The 20,005-nt window shown below is 39.9% G+C and overlaps 2 protein-coding genes across 3 annotated transcripts; one reads left to right on the top strand and one right to left on the bottom strand.

Annotated features, from left to right (window-relative positions):
* Positions 1-430: 430 nt before the first annotated feature.
* On the top strand, positions 431-13,179 carry LOC133141595 (uncharacterized). The gene is made up of 26 exons (XM_061262160.1): positions 431-832; positions 1,052-1,112; positions 1,761-1,908; positions 2,066-2,215; positions 2,302-2,388; positions 3,181-3,306; positions 3,389-3,509; positions 3,894-3,970; positions 4,059-4,148; positions 4,298-4,484; positions 5,536-5,612; positions 6,710-6,796; positions 6,914-6,978; positions 7,402-7,417; positions 8,543-8,626; positions 8,850-8,889; positions 9,392-9,511; positions 9,591-9,750; positions 9,932-10,021; positions 10,112-10,161; positions 10,275-10,405; positions 10,709-10,781; positions 10,869-10,967; positions 11,406-11,508; positions 11,961-12,108; positions 12,730-13,179. The coding sequence occupies exons 1-26, from the start codon at positions 751-753 to the stop codon at positions 12,799-12,801; spliced, it is 2,544 nt and encodes an 847-aa protein (XP_061118144.1). The 5' UTR covers positions 431-750; the 3' UTR covers positions 12,802-13,179.
* A 935-nt stretch (positions 13,180-14,114) lies between these two features.
* st6galnac6 (ST6 (alpha-N-acetyl-neuraminyl-2,3-beta-galactosyl-1,3)-N-acetylgalactosaminide alpha-2,6-sialyltransferase 6) lies at positions 14,115-19,943 on the bottom strand. 2 transcript variants are annotated; one of them, XM_061215826.1, is made up of 6 exons: positions 19,832-19,943; positions 18,523-18,600; positions 16,841-17,035; positions 15,852-16,261; positions 15,564-15,671; positions 14,115-15,433 (listed from the first exon to the last, which is right to left on the bottom strand). In XM_061215826.1, exons 2-6 carry the CDS (start codon positions 18,544-18,546, stop codon positions 15,247-15,249), a joined length of 924 nt encoding a protein of 307 aa, XP_061071810.1. In that variant the 5' UTR covers positions 18,547-18,600; positions 19,832-19,943; the 3' UTR covers positions 14,115-15,246. The 2 variants fall into 2 exon arrangements, with proteins under 2 accessions (XP_061071810.1, XP_061071811.1); XM_061215827.1 differs by lacking the exon at positions 19,832-19,943 and adding an exon at positions 19,789-19,828.
* Between the last annotated feature and the right edge of the window lie 62 nt (positions 19,944-20,005).

A 20,005-nucleotide genomic window follows, 5' to 3' on the forward strand; every position in this document is an offset into this window, starting at 1 on the left:
ATCGATAAGCACTTAATTAGCGAAAGTGTGACTTCGCTAAAGCTTCCACTTGGTAGATAAAGAATTCAAAGCAAAAACCAATGGCAAGCCAAACCTGCATTGTGTTAATACATTTTGAAGGAGCCTAAACACGTGTGTTCAACAACCTGAATTCAGCAAGTGATTGATTAACAAAACCCAGCCTATACAGGGGCCCTGACCAAGTTTGAGAACCACGAGAGTATTCTATCAAAATTAATCTGAAAGCGCCGATATTATTTTGTTCCAGCGAGTGCAAAGATCTATGTGCCATTTTACGCAGTGCAGAAAAGAAAGGGCATCGCAAGAACACATTTCAGGGACGAACCTTGGATCTCCTTTGACAAAGAAATTGCTTGCATCATGTGTCTACATTATCGCAAAGGGTTAACAAGCAAGCTTAAAAATGATCCCACCCATACAGGAAGTCCCAACAGGAGAGTGAAGTAGCTAGCTAACCGAGGTGATACGAATAAAGGGCAGGCAAACTAATCAGACAAAATAACTGGAAAAAGGGAATGCTGCGAAATAGCCGTTTTATTTTAAATACAAGATTGTAAATGTTAGCAATGTGAGTTAATGTAATAGTTGAGACGCTGCATTCTTAAGACGTTAGTTATTAGTTAACTTAGCTTTAAGTAACTTATGCACGCAGTTCAGAAAATCTTAGACTGTTATTGCCTCTGTAACGGCAATACTTGATTTAAGGGGAAACGCCAAGTCCTCCTTGGTATGTTAAGAATAATTAAATCTACTGTAAATGTGGCTGTACAGTGTCGGACCGGAAATATATCAAAACCAGTAACCCCGAGTAATAGGGGACACATAAATTGTACCCCTTGCCACTAACTCGCTGTATTATTCAAGTTAATCGTATGACTAAATATTAATGTAGTCCTACGCGGACTGAAATATATATATAATTTCCCCATTGATGGTTTCTTTATTAATTTTACCTGTGATGTGTGTGCGAGACTTATTTTTTTATAACGCAAGCCTAAAACAAAAAATTCACGAATTATAATATTTTTACAGTTCATCATGTCACGTCGGCTACATGCTCGCAGACTCGATGGAGTGGACAAAAATATATGGTAGGGTAATTCTCTGCATGCGTCCCATTTCCAATTGCACCGATTACAAATAGTTCAAGATTCTAATGGCAGAACGGCAGAAGAATGGAGAACACCTGAAGCCCGCGACTGGTTAAAAATATGAACTGCAAAACTACCGCGCTACACTCTCAGAAATGACGGTGGCGGGGCATGGTATTCTTGTTTTTCAAGGATCAAATTTTCCAAGCAAAAAATTTAGCCTACAAATTAGTGTATAATTCTATATTGCTGGTTTGGGTTACAATGTCTATACCTATAAGGTGTCATCCCAGCGAGAAGCATTTGTTTATTTGTGAGATTGTATGGTGAAAAGACGTGCAGAACTATTTTATGAAAAAAAGATGAGCTTACCTCACATTTACGATGGATGGTGTTGTTAAATTGGGAATCAATAATGATGGGAGGGAAGGTACTTATTTATATTGCTGATTTATAAATGCACAATCCATTCTAACCAAACACATAAAACTGCATTTAGAAATAATTGTATCTATATTGTCCTATCTTTTACATTGGTTTGTTATTGACTTATAAACATTCAGAGATTCATACATTTCACAAAAAGCTGTATTAGCTGTAAACTCTTGTATGATTCTGTCCAACATGGTCTTTTTGTTGCTTTGCTAGGGTGGAATTCACTCAGCTGGCTGCTGAATACAAGGTTGTAAACCTTGGTCAGGGCTTTCCTGATTTTTCCCCACCCAGCTTTATTCAGGAAGCCTTCTGTCAAGCTGTGAGCGGGGAATGTTCGCTTCATCAGTACACTCGTGCATTTGTAAGACTAGCAGGCCTGCCCATTTCTGTTTTTGCAGCTGTTTTGTCATGTTTAAGTAGCTGTTTGTATGGATTTAATTCATAATGTATGAATTGATACAGTTCAGGACAGGAAAGCAATAATAAGTGAACACTGTTGCCAAAAACTATACCCACAGGGCCATCCACCCCTGGTGAAAATTCTTGCAAAGTTCTTTGGGAGGATTGTGGGCCAGGAGATTGACCCATTTGAGGACATCCTGGTCACTGTGGGTGCTTATCAAGCTCTGTTCTGCACATTTCAGGCACTGGTGGATGAGGGAGATGAGGTAATTGTGGTATTTTGTGTTGTCTTTGTCTTATCCTAATGTAAGAAGTGAACCAGGGTAACCTTTGGTCTTTTTTTCTTTTTGAGGTGATAATTATTGAACCGTTCTTTGACTGCTACCAGCCAATGGTTAAAATGGCTGGTGGAAAAGCTGTCTACGTGCCTTTAAGACAGGTAAGCTTTTAAATAATGTCATAGGCATTAGGGATGTAGGCCTACAGTATCTGCTATATGTATCTGCCTTCAGGGAGAGACCCAGAAGTGGGAAAATGGCATGAACTGGAGGTTGTGTGAACAGCCTGCCTATATACACTCACCAGGCACTTTATTAGGTATTTATTAGACTTTTTTATTTTTACTTCTACTGCTGTAGCCTATCCACTTAGAGTTATGATGTGATGTGTGTTCAGAGATGCTCTTCTGTAAACCACTGTTGTAATGAGTGCTTATTTGCGTTACTGTTACCTTCCTGTCAGCTTTGACCAGTCTGCCTATTCTCCTCTGACATCTCTCATTAGCAAGGCGTTTCTGTCTGCAGAACTGCTGCTCACTGGATTTTTTTTTTTTGTTTTTTGCACCATTCTTTGCAAACTCTAGAGACTAGTGTTGGTGAAAATCCCAGGGGATCAGCAGTTTCTGAGATATTCAAACCACCCTATCTGCACCAACAATCATTCCATGGTCAAAGTCACTTAGTCACGTTTTCCCCCGTTTCTGATGGTTGATGTGAACATTAACTGAAGCTTGTGACCCGTATCTACATGGTTGTACGCATTGCACTGCCGCACAATTGGCTGATTCGCATGAATAAGTAGGTGTAATAAAGTAAAAATGTTCCTAATAAAGTGGTTGGTGAGTGTATAATTCTAAATGAACCATTAACATGATTATTGATTATTATTATTGTGATAATGAATGATTATTGGTGGCTGTATCCATATCACTGTTGTTGTTGTTTTTTTCCAGAACAAAGAGACAGGAAAGGCCTTGTCCAGTGGAGATTGGGTTTTATCTCCTAAGGAGCTGGCAAGTAAATTCACAGAACGCACAAAAGCCATTGTCCTAAACACTCCCAACAACCCCCTGGGAAAGGTGATGATCCTGCCTTTAGGATGTCTATGACCATCTTCTGTTGCAGTGATTTCAGTGGCTTTTACTCCTACCCCTCACACAGGTGTACAAGCTGGAGGAGCTACAGATGATTGCTGACTTGTGTGTTAAACATGATGTGGTGTGCATCAGTGATGAGGTGTATGAGTGGCTCACCTACGATGGTGCAACGCATGTGAAAATAGGTGAGAAACATTCAGCAGTAGGTAGTTGCTATAATGCCAGCTCAAACTCAATAAGAAGCAATCACATAAACCATACATATGTATTCAATAATTATGATATGGTTTTTTGAGAACAGAGGATTTGGAATAAATCTCACACTTAAGATCCCTAGTAATCGCTACTGTCTAAATAAAATAAAAAGTGTGGAAATATATTGGTGAGAATAGAATATGTATTCTGTAAGAAATGCAATAGGGTACAAAATGTGTATATTAAGAAAATGTGACTTAAGTGAAGGCAAGAATGCCATCTTCTCAGGAATTCAGAAATTAAGTCATTTATTATATGTATTACTCTGCATTTTTATCACTTTGAAAACATTCCCTTGTATAATTTCCATGCAGCCAGCCTTCCAGGAATGTGGGAAAGAACAGTTACCATTGGAAGTGCAGGGAAGAGTTTCAGTGCCACAGGATGGAAGGTGAACAGAGATTGGAATATTCCTCACCTCAGAAACATTTTTCATAATTTCACACACGCACATTTCTTTTGCATCATTTATGTTTCAGGTGGGCTGGGCAATGGGTCCTGGCCACATTTTAAAGCACCTGAAAACCGTCCATCAGAATTCCGTCTACCATTGTGCCACTGCAGCTCAGGTGAAAACAACACATGATTGAACACTTTGTTGACTATTGTGTAAGAATGGAAAAACAACTAACCATGTTCTCAGTCTTGACTGAGTTAATTATTCTCAGTAATTAAATCCTCTGGGAACACTCGCTCACTGTCGTGTGATCCTTCTCAGGAGGCGGTTGCTCATGGATTCCAGAGGGAGTTTGAGTGTTTTGGGAAACCAGAGAGCTACTTCCTCCAGCTGCCTGAAAGGATTAATCAGAAGCGTCAGAAACTGGCCCAGTGTCTGGTGGATGTGGGCCTACAACCCATCATGCCAGAGGGAGGATACTTCATGATAGCTGACATTTCGTCTCTGAGTGAGTACTTTCATCTAAGCCATTCCACATGCTGTGCGCGCCATCATTTTTGGGACCAGGACATTTCTTCTTTATTTGGCTCTGTACACTCTTAGTTTTGTAGTGTTTTGTAATGAAACCATTCACATTCACATGTGCAGATTTTCAGATTTTATTAAAGGGTATTTTTTATACAGTGTGTCTCATCCCATGACACACCCCTGGGGCGACAGAAGAGATGGTCACAGGGAGGCACCATGAATGTCGGTTTTCACCAGTGTTTATTATGTAACAGAAGCTGGAGTGAGACAGAGAGAGCATACACCACAAATGGAAAAGTAAACAAAAGTCTTCACCGGTCACCGTTATGTGATCCAGGCTACAATAACAAACTAAAATAACAAAGGTAAAGTAAATTACCCGACTCGTGATAGCTTTTCGGCTCATCGACACTCCGATCTCGCTCTCTTTCCTCTCATACGAGTTCCCGGTCTCTGCTGCCTATTTTCACAAGCTAGCTAACTTAGTGTAACTTAGTATGCGTTGTCTTACCTGTCGTCCAGCAGCGCAAACTATGGGTCACGAGTTATAGGGGAGTGATAAGGGAAGTGGTTATCCTCATGTGACCCACAACGAGGAGAACACTCTCAACCGCTTGAAAATAGGAAGATACATTTACTTCTCCAAAACTAAAGAACGGATGTATTTAATACTTTCATCGTCTTTCTTCAATGCCCTCTTGTGTGAATTGCATATAAGAAACTAGAAAGTGTGACCAACTACCATTTCACTCCTTTGAGTCTTATTCCAAGCCTAAACTGCTTATTTAGACTGACATTGTATTGCATGGCAAGTCTGTAATCTGTCCAGAAGGCTTCCTTTTGGGGTTATGCCTAAAAGGACCCATGCCCCAGGAAGCAAAATTGGCCCAGGTTCCTGGAGGTGGAAAAGCAAAAAGATCCACAACAGCTTCAGAAATGAGCTACAAATACTCCGCACCCCTAGTTTCTGATAGCTTTGCATGTTTTAGTGTTCTGTAGGCATCTTATTCATGTATCTCTTTTTTTAACAGATGTGGACTTTCATGATTCAAGCACACAAGATGAACCTCGTGATTACAGATTTGTCAAGTGGCTCATCAAGAATAAGGTTTTTTTTTAAAAATAATTTCATGCCCAGTTTCCAATTGTCTATCACCCCCTGCAGGGCTATCAGCCACAGTTAGCCCAACCCAGGGTTCATCCATGCAACACAGAGCAGTGCCTCATCCAAATGAGCCACCCAGCAGCCCCATGAACCAAGAATAAGGTTAAGAAACATGGAACAACGATGTGTATAGATTCAATTTTGCATTTCGTCCTGATCAACATTTGAAGTGTCATTTCCCTCAGAAGTTGGATTCTGTTCTGGTATCATGTGCAGCCTGGTCTCAGGGGTAGCCTGTGGCCTAGTGGCTGAGGTACATGACTGGCACCTGGAAGGTTGGTGGTTCAAGCCCCAGTGTAGCTACGATAAGATCCGCCCAGCTGTTGGGCCCTTCAGCAAGGCCTTTAACCCTGCATTGGTCCAGGGGGATTAGTCTAATAAACTATAAAGTCACTTTGAATAAACGTGTTGACTAAATTGCTAATTACGCATCCGATTCAAGGCCCTAGTGTTGGCATTTCAGGCTGCTAAGGGGACTGCCCCACATTACATACAATCCCTGATCACTCCCTACTCCCCAGCTAGACCACTCCGGTCTGCCAGCTCTGGTCGCCTTACGATTCCCTCTCTACGGGCACCTGGCGGTCGAGCTGCACGTTCACGCCTGTTTTCCGTTCTGGTTCCTCAGTGGTGGAATGACTTGCCTACCACTGTCAGGACAGCAGAATCCCTCCCCCTATTTCGACGCAGACTCAAAACACACCTCTTCAAACTCTACCTTAGTCCCCCCTCCTGATTTACCCCGCCCCCCCCTTCTGATACCCCTATCCCTGTCTAACCCCCCCCCCAAAAAAAAATAAATAAATAAATAAATTGCACTTATGATGACGACTATATGTTTAGAACAGCAGTCCTGGTGTATTTTTCTAGTTCTGGATGTGATGCTTTGACTTGTGGTAGAACCTATGCACTTGTAAGTCGCTTTGGATTAAAAGCGTCTGCCAAATGACTAAAATGTAAATGTAAATGTAATTATTATTATTTATTATTATCATGATTCTGGTCAAACTGGAAGGTGATGTTCATGCTTTTTTTGGCAGGGTTTGGCCACAATACCAGTCTCTGCATTTTACAGTCTGGAACACTGCAAAGACTTTGAAAATTACATCAGGTTCTGCTTTGTCAAGGTAACCCTTCATGGGATTTTCTTTTTTTTTCTTCTTTTTTTTAAGTGGGAAAAGTATTAGACCTCATCTTCCAATAAGTTGTGTCTAAAGCTTCACTGCTGATATTTCACCCAACAGGAAGACTCCACACTAAATGCTGCTGAGGAAATCCTGAAGGAGTGGAGCAAGCAACAAAGAAAAGAGTAGAAACAAACCTTCAGCAACCGAGCCACCATGCTTCATATCCAATGGCATTTAGGCAGTTCCCTATCTTGGATATCAGCTTTGCCTTTTTTGTGTTAATATTTGTGTTGAATCTTGTGAGAATTTGTCATGGGTGTGAATCATTTTTGCAAGGCACTGTATAGGCACAAATTCACCATGACCTTTGTAGACAGTGCCCATAGTGTTGAGGATTGATGACCGCAAAGGTTTTATGAACAAAATCATTAGTTGTCTTTATTTTAAGAAAATCATTAGTTGTATTTATTTCTAGATGTATTTTTCTTAATCGTTAAGGAACAATCTAGTGAGCACTGGCTTGTATTTAAGATTATTTCATGATTGAAAGCGATATTTTGTATGATTAAATCTGTTGCTGAAAATGCTTGCACTGCTTTGCACAGGTACACTAGAGCTGTTGTGAGTATGTGGAAAATAGTCCACATATAAGTCATAGGCAGTTCTGTTGACAGTTTTGTTCTCAGGAAAATTAAGAACGATTAAAATTAATACGATTATACAGTTGACATGTTCAATATTATTACTCCAGACATCGACTTAAATTCAAACAAAATTTAACATGGGGGTGTCGCTTGTATACATTGCTGTCGATAATAAGCTGTGCTTAATTCATGGCAATTATGTTATCATCTTAGATTATTCAGATGGTGCAGATGGGATAATTGCTTGAAGCGGCTTGACAAAGACGCTATTGTGACCTCTAGCTGGCGGAGGACTGAAGTACAATACAAGAAAAAAAGGGAAGACACTGGTGGACCTCAAATATAATTAATTACTTGACACATACAGATTACAAATGAGCAAAGCCTTTTGATCTTAAAATCCCAGCTTGAAACAATTTATGAGTTGGTCCAAGATGAACCTGTGCCAAACATTGGTGGATAAGTGAACATTCTGGTAGGTCTGCTGGTAACACAGTCTGGGAAGTTCTTGACGTTTCTGATACCATTATTTGGTGACGGAAAGACAAAGTTTTAATTATTTGTACATGCAGTCTCCTGTAGCTTTGATAGGCTGTCAGCCCTTGACTACCAAGAGCTATGGCAAAATAACCTTTATTTTGAAATACCAATGGAATGTTACTATAAATGACAGATCATGTAAATGATTGTTTTAATTCAACAGGAAAAATCTCAGCAAACAGTTTTGCGTGGGAGCTGTGAACAAGAGGAGTCAATGGAACATATCCTTATGGCGTGTAGTGGGTATAAGACAGAGAGAAGTGATGACGGCTAAATTGAGGGAAAAAAGACAAATATTCACATTAGAAAGATTATTGGGTATAGCTGAAGGGGAACATATCAAGCTTTCGTCCTCCTTTTTAAGGGAGACGGGTATATTTTTAGAATATAGGTAGGTACAAATATTTTAATGAGAATTTACATTACATGGGTGATCAATACATGAATAGGAAGTATTGGTCATTTATTTTATATGGCCGATTATTATAATCTCTGAACCGCACTCCGGAGCAGAAGGTGGCGGTAATGCACCATGGATGTTAACTACCGTTAAACAACGAAGAAGAATAAGAAGACCTCACGCGTGATAGAGATAAACATGTTGCGAAGTACTGTACTGAAGAAGGAAAAAGTCATTCTAAATGAGGTATGCAATTGTTTTCATTTTCTGAGAAATACTGTGCCGAAACGTTTATTATTATTTTAAGTATTTTAGGAAGACAGATACAGCTTTGGCGAATGATGATTTAAATATAGTTTGGTACGAAGGAAACACGTTTTGTGGCGCAGACATCAACTCCGCATTGGTTAGCTTAGCATGTTGCTTTCAATGAATTGTCACCAAAACGCTACTGTGCTCATTTTTCCAGGCCGAAGGAAAGACTGATTGGAAAAAATGGAAAGCCGAACGTGAGTAACTCTGTATTGAAATCTGTGTTGCAGAGTGGCAGTGCAGCCTGAAGTCAATGTTTTGCGCTCTTGGTTGTGCTGAAGTCCGTTTCACCCATCAAATCGTGTCTCCTAGAGTCGCTGCAATGATTCCAGATAATTAACGTAAAGCGCGTTTTGGAATTTGCTCGCTCCCTACACATAATTAGCACGTGATCCGACAAAGTTAGGAATACCAATATTTTTGCATTTCCAAAGACTTTGACACAACAATGGTGTGGTGGCGATTTGTCACCCGTTTCTGGTGTCTCCACCGCACCGGCCCTGTGGAATGTTTACACTGTGACTTCAAATCGTAGCCAGTCGCAAAAATCTATAAACACACCCACAGGTACAAGTTAAATTGGTGTTAAAACAGAAGCACTCAAGTATCTTAACTGTGCATTGTGAGCAAATCACTGAATCCAGGAAATTCTCTTCAGTCCTAAAATGCGTTGTTTTTATTATGAATTTCGATTGGTAGGAAATGAAGAGAAGAAGAAACGGAAGGAAGCAAAACTCATCAAACAGCTAGAGAAGCGAATCAAAGATGAAGAACAGCAAAAGGAGCAGTTGGTGCTAGAACAGCAAGAGAAAAGCAACGGTTGGTTAACCCTGTCTGCAGCCATTTTTTAAACGACCGACTGTTTTGTGCTGAAGTCTGTTACTGTTTGTCCTATTAGGTCGCCAATACACAGTGAGCATCGCCTTACCGGGGTCTGTGATGGACAATGCCCAGTCTCCTGAACTGCGCACGTACCTCGCGGGACAGATAGCTAGAGCCTGCGCTGTATTTTGCGTGGATGAGGTGGTCATATTTGACGAGGAAGGGGAGGATACGAAGTAAGTATGCAAATAAATGTATACTCTCGCTAACTTAGCTTTTATGTCTTAGTGTAGTGAGAATTGTTTGCATGTTGTTGATAACCTTTATATATTTGAACTATTAAGTGTTTCGTTTCACTGCTAATGACATGGTGCCTGATATAAGGGTATACTGTTTCTTTGTATTGTTGTTTTGCAGGAGTGTTGAAGGAGAATTTAATGGTATTGGAAAAAAAGGGCAAGCTTGTGTGCAGCTTGCTCGGATACTACAGTATTTGGAATGTCCGCAGTAAGTTTTAATGATTGAAACTACTCATTTTGTACATTTGGTTATTTATATTTTTGATTATTTATTTATTTTTGTTATACATATCCTCAGGTATCTACGGAAATCTTTTTTCCCCAAGCACCAGGACTTACAGTTTGCTGGTGAGAAGTTAGTTTCTGGCAAAGTCTATATGCATAGCAAAATTGAAAAAAAGAAAAGTAGTAAAACTACTGGTCTCATGTCTCATAGTGCTGGTTTTATGTCCATTTGTTAGGACTGCTGAACCCTTTGGACAGCCCTCATCATATGAGAGTAGATGAGGATGCAGAGTTCAGGGAGGGCGTGATACTGGACAGGCCAAGCAAAGCAGGAAAAGGTTCCTTTGTCAACTGTGGCATGAGGAAGGTGAGGATCTCCATGTTTTCCTTTATTTCACATACTGCTCAGGTGAATGATCCACAACCGGATGTTTGTGTTACACAACCATTTAACATTAAGCTCAGAATTTAAAAAAAACTATCTTGTTAGTTCAGTGCAGGTTATATCAATAAGTTTCAACAAAATATTCCCTTTGTGACCAAGTTTCATTATCTTGAATTGCATAAATATTTTATGCATATATGGGAAATGGGTAAAAAGAACAGTGCATAGTCTCAGATGACATCTTGGCAAATCAAAAATAAAAATGTTTGTATTCATAAATTTCAGGAAGTACAGATCGACAAGCAGTTGCAAGCTGGTTTGAGGGTCACCGTTCGCTTAAACAAGACCCAGATCGCAGGTGATGCACACTCACACTTAACAATTGCGCGTAATTGATGAACGACAGTCAGCCTTCAACACCTTATCCATTTCAATGCTTGCACAGAGAGCAAAGTCCACAAAGGAGTTGTGGTGGCACCGCACTCACCGCGGACTGAAGGTGGACTGTATTGGGGCTACAGCGTGCGCCTTGCTTCCTGTCTCAGTGAGTCATTACCATTGGTTACCTGCACTCTGCTGCTTGGGTTTTATGCACTTGTTTTTTTTTTTGTGAACTGTGATGTAATTACATACTGCAATACATTACCGGTACTGTAATGAGTAAGAAACACTCACCCAAGGTGAAATTTGAACAGTGGCTCTGTAAATAATCAGCTAAAGGTGAAATACCACTTGGCTAAAGGTAGCATCGTTATTTTTAACCTGAGGGTTGCATCACCAGAGAGCGTTGTACTGAATCTGTGCTTACTAGTGAATAAGGCAAGCTGCACCCGCTAGACAATCCCCCCCGTTGACTAGTCCTCTATTTGAATGTCTGCAGCAACCACCTTTTTATGATTCAGTTGGCACCAATGTCATCAGCCTTGAAACGAAAAGCTTGTGGTTTTTGGTAGTTTCACTGTCCCTTTTTGTTTGCGCACAGGTAATGTGTTCACTGAATGTCCACATAAAGAGGGCTATGATCTGACCATTGGTACATCAGAAAGGGGCAGCAACATTGACTGTGTGCCACTATCACCATTTAAGTAAGTTCCATAAATATCACATGCAATGACTTGTAATGAGAACACAAAATCCAGTACATACACAACAAACAGGGCACTAATTTGCTGAATAAATTAGTAATAATAATGAATTGTATTTATTATATAATAACTTTCATCCCATAATCTAAAAGAACTTCACAGTGAAGAGATTAACATTTAGCATCACAGTGCATACCACATGTCGGCTGTGGAGAGGATCATTTCACCAAATAAACGGGGATGATTAGGTGGCCACATGGAGAGAGCCAGGTTGCTAATTTTGCCATTAACACCAGTAATCACTGCTCTTTGCAAGAATATAATGTTTGTTATGACTTTTAAGGACTGTGGCGACTCAGTTTGGTATCTCCTCCGAAATAAAAGCATGATTATATGTCTTGGTCTTCTCCATCATAATGGATTTTTTCCCCCATCACCGTATTCTCTTGCAGACATATGTTGGTAGTGTTTGGGGGGCTGCAAGGACTGGAGGTCAGTGTGGACACTGATCAGAACCTGGATGTCACTGACCCCAGTGTTCTGTTTGACCTTTACCTCAACACGTGCCCGAATCAGGGCAGCAGGACCATACGTACCGAGGTAAACATTCTCCTTGATCTTCTAATTACCTGACCTCCCTTTTGATGTCTCTTTTAGTGAAATGGAAATTAATGCATTAAAGGGACCCGTATTGTGGAAAATGACATTTCCCTTGCAATGTGGACTTTAAAGGAGCTGAAAGGGTTATAAAAGCCACTGTGAAAGTATCAAAACGCACTGTCCACAAATAAATCCACACAATCTGAATGAAGAAAATGTGCATTTAAGTAGTGGCATCACAACGATAGGCTTGTTTGCTTCAGCATGGCTCACCTTGCCGCAGGAACAAATCCAAGCGCCTGGCACAGAGGCATTACATTATTTGGAGTTAGCCAGCCAATCAGAACAGAAGTTCACTGATACCAATAAAGACACAGTCACTAAAACAGCCTGTTCTTGGTAAAGCTCAGAGGTGCTGGAGAATGGACATTCAAAACTGGATAGAGATTGTTTTTGGAATTTAAAACCACACACGCCTTCTTATGGATGTCAAGGCCGAAAATGGTTGGAAAATACACAATATGGGACCTTTAACAAACTTGTCACTTTGTTGTACGTTGCTCTGGATAAGAGCGTCTGCTCAATGCCTGTAATGTAATGTAATATGTAACTGTTTTACAGGAGGCAATCCTCATCTCTCTGTCAGGGTTGAGACAGAAAATTGTTGCAGCATTCATGGATCGCAAATCTTGACTGAGTGCTCCAATGAGGACTAGCTTTTGGATCCAAAAGAGTAACAAATCAAGGAGATCAATTGGCTATTTTTACATAGCAGGGTACTTTACGATGTTTTGTCTAATAATGACTAGCTTCGGGAGATAAAGCAAAATTGTTCAGTTAAATGTGTAATAGTCATCCTTGCAGTACAAGTAAGTGTGTGGACAGAGTGTCATTTTTGTAACAGCTGTTTGTGTAAAAAGCAGCCACATGAACTTTTATTCTTTTCTGTACTTCATGTGTTTCCACCATACCTTTTTGTATTTTCTGCTTTGTGTAAATGATGACATGCCAAATGTTGAATTTTTCAATCTAAAACATTTTCACACAATAAATGTAACTATTTAAGAGAAATGAGCGACTGATGAAAGACACATTTATTCATTTCTTACATAATGAAAGAACCCAGATTATAGGAGTCTTGTAATGTAATGTTGTTTTCAGTGTAAAACATTAACCACTGTTTCCTATCTTTCATATGGTGCTCACCACATATGCTCCACACAGGGTCATTCTTACTGGCACATGCAATACAAATGATAAAGCTTTTTTTTTGGTATGAAACAGTATAAGCAAACTATAATGATTTAAAATAATTTACTCCCTCATTTCACCATACTTTTTTTTTTTCTCCTCTTAATATTCTGGCACATCTCCCATCTTGTGTACTCTCCACAATGCAACAATGCAAAACTCATGCTCATTTCTCTGCAAATACCATGGGGCACCAAAAATTTGGACACCCCTGTTTTAAATGTCTGTTACCATGAATCTATACATGATCAAAAGCAAACCTGAACTCTAAATAGTAAACATTAGACCTTTCTGTGAATTTTAAAGCAAGACTGCTCTTCTTTTTAGTTTTTTTTACTGTTTATTCATTATATAAAAATGAAAATGGCCCTGTGCAAAAGTTTGGGAACCCTTGTGGATCATTCTTTTAAAAAAGAAGATTACTAATGGGGGAAAATTCTAAAAGCAAGAACTGAGACTGGCTACAGGAAGCATTTACAAGCCGTTATAGTTGCCCGAGGAGTTACAATGTACTAACTGACAGGAAACCCAAACTTTGGCCCTGGTAATGTTTTTTTCCCCTATCAATATTGTGTTCACAAAAGTGATAAATTGCTTTGCAGTTGATAAAATCTATGGTGTTGCAAAGATAAAGCATGAGACACATTGTTCTTATGCTGGATACAATGTCCTGGCAAAAGACACTGGGTTGTGACTATAGGAGTTGTGTTGTTAAAACATTTATAATGAATCAATAATGCAAAGATGCAAATATATTTAAATATGCTCAAATTTATGTAATGTGAAGACTCCACAATCAAATTTGTCTCACTTTACAGAACATTCAAATAATGAGTGACAAAATGGTGTCACAAATATTACATCAATGAGAATAATACATTCTTTACATCATTCAAACATCAAATAGCTGCATGCCTCATGAGCCTTGCGTAGTGCAGAGAATCCAACATTTGTTAGGTGGTGAACAAAAATCATAGAAAACATTTTCTTGGTGTCTTGGACAAATCCATTATCTTTTCACAAACACAGCATAGTGTGTTGATGCACTGATAAAATGGCAGAGTATTGTGTTTTTGTCGTAGCTGTACTTGTAAATGATGATCATCACCTGACCACCTTTGAGAAAATCCATGAGGGTTTATGGATATGCTTGCTTAATATTCAAAGCACATTATCATTTGTGAGAACACTGATGGTGATGGAAAAGTCTTCTGAGCAAATGAACATTGTGGCGGTACACAAAATTGTTGCAGGGATTCGTTTGGACATAAATCGCTATGTTTACTTTCTTTAAATTCTTGAATAAAAGTCCTTATACTGTTTCAGGCATAATATTTCTATTTTTATACCCAAGTTAACTGATGCATTTGTGAATGTTATTTTGTTCTGTGCACCTTTTTTGTTAAAAAAGCACTATAAACATGTAAAAATACATCTTTAGGAAACCAACTTATACAAAACTTTCCTCCATTGACCTCAGCCTACCCCATGAGGTTCATATTCAGACCTAGCAAAAATAAGTCTGCTCTGTTAGGCTCTGCTTTGTATATTTTAGACAGTGGACCACTGAATCCATATGATCATCTGGTCAAATGCCCCATGCATTATTTATTTATGGGGGAAATTAATTATGTCTCCAATTCCACACTTTCAGCTGAAGTCTGTACTTGCGTTCACATTTACCCTTGATCTTACCTCCGCAACGATGACTTGTCAAAAGTGACCGGGGAAAGGGACTTCTGAAGTCCCCTATTGAATGTGGAACTACAAGGGTCCGCAGCCAGAACTGAATGAATATATGTGCACGGGGTCTCCAGAGTCCAGGCAACCCCACCAGACACCTTTGCCCCCTTTTTCTCCAACCACATTCTCAATACCTTCCAGAAGTCACCACTTGGGATGTGAGAAGGTGATGTTATACAGCTTGGCCCAGCGTGCAAACACATGCTTCTCTGTGATGAAGCGGTGATGGTTGCCTCTTCGTCCCTTCTCGTTCTGAAGGTAGGTCACACATTCGTCTGGGCCTCTGGGCTTATAATAATGATAGGGCATTTTTTTGGGCTGTGGTCTCCGACTGAAAGAAGATTGTATTTTTGTTAAATAGTTCAGACAGGTTATCTGTAAATATTTCACATCTTGGGCTGATTCTGCTCAATTCTGTCATAGCACACAGAAGTGTATTTATTCAAAACAGTTGTACTTACCTACAATGATTGGGAGGAACCATACCATATACGTGAATGTTGTCACAAATCTCAATGGCAATCACCATGGTGAACCATCCAGTGCTCAGCCATGATCGTGACTTCTCTCTGCAAAAACCCAAAAAATGTAATACTGAATACTGAACTAAAATGCTTAATTGCTGAACTAGGTTGAAGGGGCCACTGGAATCAGACAACTCTTTGATAAAATAGATGATCAGTCAAGACTATTCTCACTCTTTTGTGTCTGCCCACTGCTTTCCCTCCCTTCATCATCCTCCTCCTCACCTGTCTCGGCCAGTCTCCTTCTGGAAGAGGCTGTCAAACTTCCTCATCTTGCTGGGCGCAATGGTGAAACTGGACAGATTGCTGAAGGTCATGCTGACTCTTTGGATCAGCCGGAACAGGGTGCCCTTGGCGTCTTTGCCAATCTTGGTCGGGGGCCCCCAAAACACCACCACCACGCCGGGGGTCTTGTTGAGGAACTCGTTCGGACGCCGGACCACCCGGAACACGCTGGAGTGGGCCACCACCCGCACCGTGCTGCGATTCCCCACGTCCTGCTCGAAGCCGGACGTGGGCGCGTCGTTCATGCGGATCACGCACTCCGTGCGGTCGATCTCTTCCCCCACGCCACGGCCGAGGATGTGGCTGGAGCTGGTGACCAGGGCACACTCACGGCAGTGCAGGGTCATGCTCTGTGAAAGCACACAATTCAGTGTGAATGGGTAAATGGTAAATGGTAAATGGCAGGCATTTATATAGCGCCTTTATCCAAAGCGCTGAACAATTGATGCTTCTCCATTCACCCATTCATACACACACTCACACACCGACGGCGATTGGCTGCCGTGCAAGGCCCCGACCAGCTCGTCAGGAGCATTTGGGGGTTAGGTGTCTTGCTCAGGGACACTTCAACACAGCCTGGGCGGGGGATCGAACCGGCAACCCTCCGACTGCCAGACGACTGCTCTTACTGCCTGAGCCATGTCACCCCGTGTGTGCAATCAAAACAATTTGGTCAAATTACTAAGCAACTGGTTATTCACATAATTCACAGTATATGGTTGCTCTGAGCCTATACTGCATGTGATTAAGATGCTTAATGCTCAATTCCCCCCCCCCCCCCTAAATATTTTCAGTGGGATTGGATACCTTAAGATAAAGAGAGATTTAGCTCTCTGTGCAGAAGCCTGAACTTCAGTCATGTGCTTCATTATTGTTGAGTGTTCTCTACATTGGCTCCAGCAGGGCAGAGGAAGGTGGTTTATATTTACCTTATTACCATAGACGGCCACATAGCCCTCCTTGCCAGACCATTTCTTGAGGTTAGTGGACTTGACGATGTGGTGGTAACTGTTACGGAATGGAGTGTAGATGTCATTGCCGCTGTTCGAACTGTAGAGTATCAGGAGAGTCATCAGCAGGAAGATGGCTCCAAAGATCACCATCCTCTGACTCTGCTGTCCGTGCTGTGGGGAGGGATTCATTAGTGGACTTTCCCCCCATTGCTGGCAAATAGTTCTTTTTTTAAACCTCCTATTATGTTAAGATTTTATGACCGCATTTATGTTTGGGGAACATTAAATAAACAAAGTTATTGGAATATAAATATTTTGATACTTTGGTTGTCACCTCATTGTTTACAAAATGACTAGCCCTTTATCAATAAATATAAAAAATATGTGTCTCATTTCAGAGCAGTAAATGAAAGTTGTATGGTAAAGTGCCACCAGAACCATCTGCAAAAAAAATCTGAGATAAAAATAAAAATGGTTGTTTATTTTCTTTTTATACAGATACAGAGGGTCAAAAGAACCCCACAGAACAAATTTGTATGCAAAGTTGGTACGGGACTTAGCATAGCAGTATGTTTACTGCATGTTTACCAGACCAAATCATAAAATTAGAAAGATCATGCAGTATCAATATGAAACAAAGTCACTTGATTTAGAGAACACTAAATGGGGTCAAATTGACCCCAAATATAATAGGAGGATTAATCAAAGCAATACAGAGTCATATAATACTTTTTATCTACTGCATATCTTTTGTATACTCATATACAGTGAAAAATTTGCCCCCTTTCCTGATTTCCTCTATTTGTCACACTGAATGGTTTCAGATCTTTTGCTAAATGTAATAAAGGGAGCCCGAGTAAGCAGAAATATTTAATGAAAAATATCACCATAATATTTCCCCCTTAAATGGATACACTGTAATAACTGGTAGCACCACCTTCAGCAGCGATAACGGCAACACTTCCTATAATTTGATATCAGTCTTTCACCATTGCTGTGGAAGAATTTTAGCCCATTCTTCTTTGCAGAACTGCTTTCAATGAAAAAGTTATCAAACATCCTACATCTAATCAACTGTAAAGAAATGTTACAATTTGGAGTGGCCTAATCAAAGTCCTGACTTGAATGCAGTCTAGAACTGCTGTGACCAGAAAAGAGCAGTTAAATTGCATTATTATTAAATAAAAATAAAATGGCAAAAAAAGAGTGTTTTATGTTTACTCTGATCCTTTATTATTAACAAGGTGCTTCTGCCTGCAGAACTGCAAACTCTAGAGACTGCATGGAAATCAGGAGATCAGCAGTTTCTGAGATATTCAAACCACGCTGTCTGGCACCAACAATCATTCCATGGTCAAAGTCACTTAAATTACATTTCTCGCCCATTCTGGGATTTTGTATGAAAAACAGTTGAATCTCTTGACCGTGTCTGCATAATTTTATGCATTTAGTCAGTGAAACAATATCCACATGGTTAACTGCACACCACTGGATATTTTCAGATTTACATAGCATTACATTTAGGTCAGACCACCGCAAAGACAATAGAACTTATCTAAAAGTTGGAAACTTAAAATATGTGCTCAATTAAATGAAGTGCACAAGACCAAAGATGGGAGTAATTCTACAAATGACCTCTAAACCTTGCTCAGCCTTACCTTATCTACTAGCCTCTGCCCCATTCTTCCACTTTAACAAGGGCTAAATTCACATCTTTCCCAATTGAGTATTCATTCCTGAAAAGACAAATGTATGTGGTAAAAACATTTATTTTTTTAAACCATACATCATTTCAGCGTAATATTGTAGGTTACTCAATTTACCTTAATCTAAAAACAAATCTTTGACGTTTTTATCTCATGAGTATCATTGTAAACACTGAAAGTAACCTTAATTTTGTTTGATAAATGCGGAGAAAGTCTTTGAAAATTAATTCAAGTGAAAGAGTTTCATAGCATGGTCACCTGCACAAGTGGGGATGAACAAAAATGTAGTGTGCAACATGAAAAGATGGAAACTGGCTTCAAATCAATTTCAATCATCCCCCGACGAAACCACTTTAATGGAAAATGTATGACCAGAATGTTCGTTCTGCTCAAGCTACATTCCAATAGGCCAATTCGTACTAAATAAACCATTGTACCTAATGTTACCTGTACAACACTGGCTCAAACTGGATGCACATAATAGCTGGTTCGATTACCTGAATCCAAAACTTCTATGTAATTTACGCTTTATTTTTTCTTAAACACGTATTTCCTTGATTTCATTTTGATTTGTATAATTTACTTTCATTTGGAAAACAGTTATAAGTATTTTAAAGAGAACAATGTTGTTTAAATTCAAATTTATAATAGCCCATAGCTAAATAATTTTGCTGAAAGCATTCCAAGCTTATTTAACTATATTTCATACACTAGGACGTCTGAAATCGAGAAGCAAACGCTCTGCACCCACTGCTGCTTCCTACCTATGTATATAGCTACTATTATAAATGATCAGGAAAAATAATTTTTGCGTAACAACATCTTGTTTATGAGATATGGACACTGTGTGCATCACATAGGCTGTATATATAATGCTGGCAACGCAACATTGGAATGGCTAGCTACATTGCACAGTACAACTACTAGACAAAATCGTCAAGCGAAACAAACGTAGCATACCGTTACTATACGTTAACAAAAGCTGCAACTAAATAATTACCTAAATGAATTAATATTGCTACAACCGATATGGCCGGGCATGTCTTAACAGAGAAAAACAAATACGGACTTGTCAGACATAACGGATATTCTGGTGCAAAAGAGACCCGTGTCGCCGTTGTCTATTCCACACCATGCACGCAATAACGTGGTAATAAATTCTACACCCCATTTTAATCCATGTATTGCCACAACGACGACCGCGCTCATTCAACGTACATAACTGCATTAGGACAAGTCACGGTTTCAGTATCCAGCTTACCAGTTTTGCTCCGTGCAATTTACAACTACGCGGAGGGTCAATGGACCCGTTCCCCATCTTCCTGCATCACCGAAGGAGGAGACTCGATTAGGCCTACGTCACCAGAACGCCCGAACTCAAAATACCCCAAAAAAAGTGACACGAGAATATGCTTCAGAAGAACGAGTACATGTT

This window comes from Conger conger, chromosome 12 (genome assembly GCF_963514075.1).
Source record: "Conger conger chromosome 12, fConCon1.1, whole genome shotgun sequence".
In the NCBI taxonomy this organism is placed as follows: domain Eukaryota; kingdom Metazoa; phylum Chordata; class Actinopteri; order Anguilliformes; family Congridae; genus Conger; species Conger conger.

Coding starts and splice junctions, on each gene's coding strand:
- LOC133141595 (XM_061262160.1), top strand. CDS start 751: ATGTTAAGAATAATTAAATCTACTGTAAATGTGGCTGTACAGTGTCGG. Junction 4,485..5,535: donor AGCTGACATTTCGTCTCTGA/GTGAGTACTTTC, acceptor TTTTTTTAACAG/ATGTGGACTTTCATGATTCA. Junction 8,627..8,849: donor AAAAAGTCATTCTAAATGAG/GTATGCAATTGT, acceptor TCATTTTTCCAG/GCCGAAGGAAAGACTGATTG.
- st6galnac6 (XM_061215826.1), bottom strand. CDS start 18,546: ATGGGGCAGAGGCTAGTAGATAAG. Junction 17,036..18,522: donor GGCAGAGGCTAGTAGATAAG/GTAAGGCTGAGC, acceptor CCCTCCCCACAG/CACGGACAGCAGAGTCAGAG. Junction 15,434..15,563: donor GTTCCTCCCAATCATTGTAG/GTAAGTACAACT, acceptor ATCTTCTTTCAG/TCGGAGACCACAGCCCAAAA.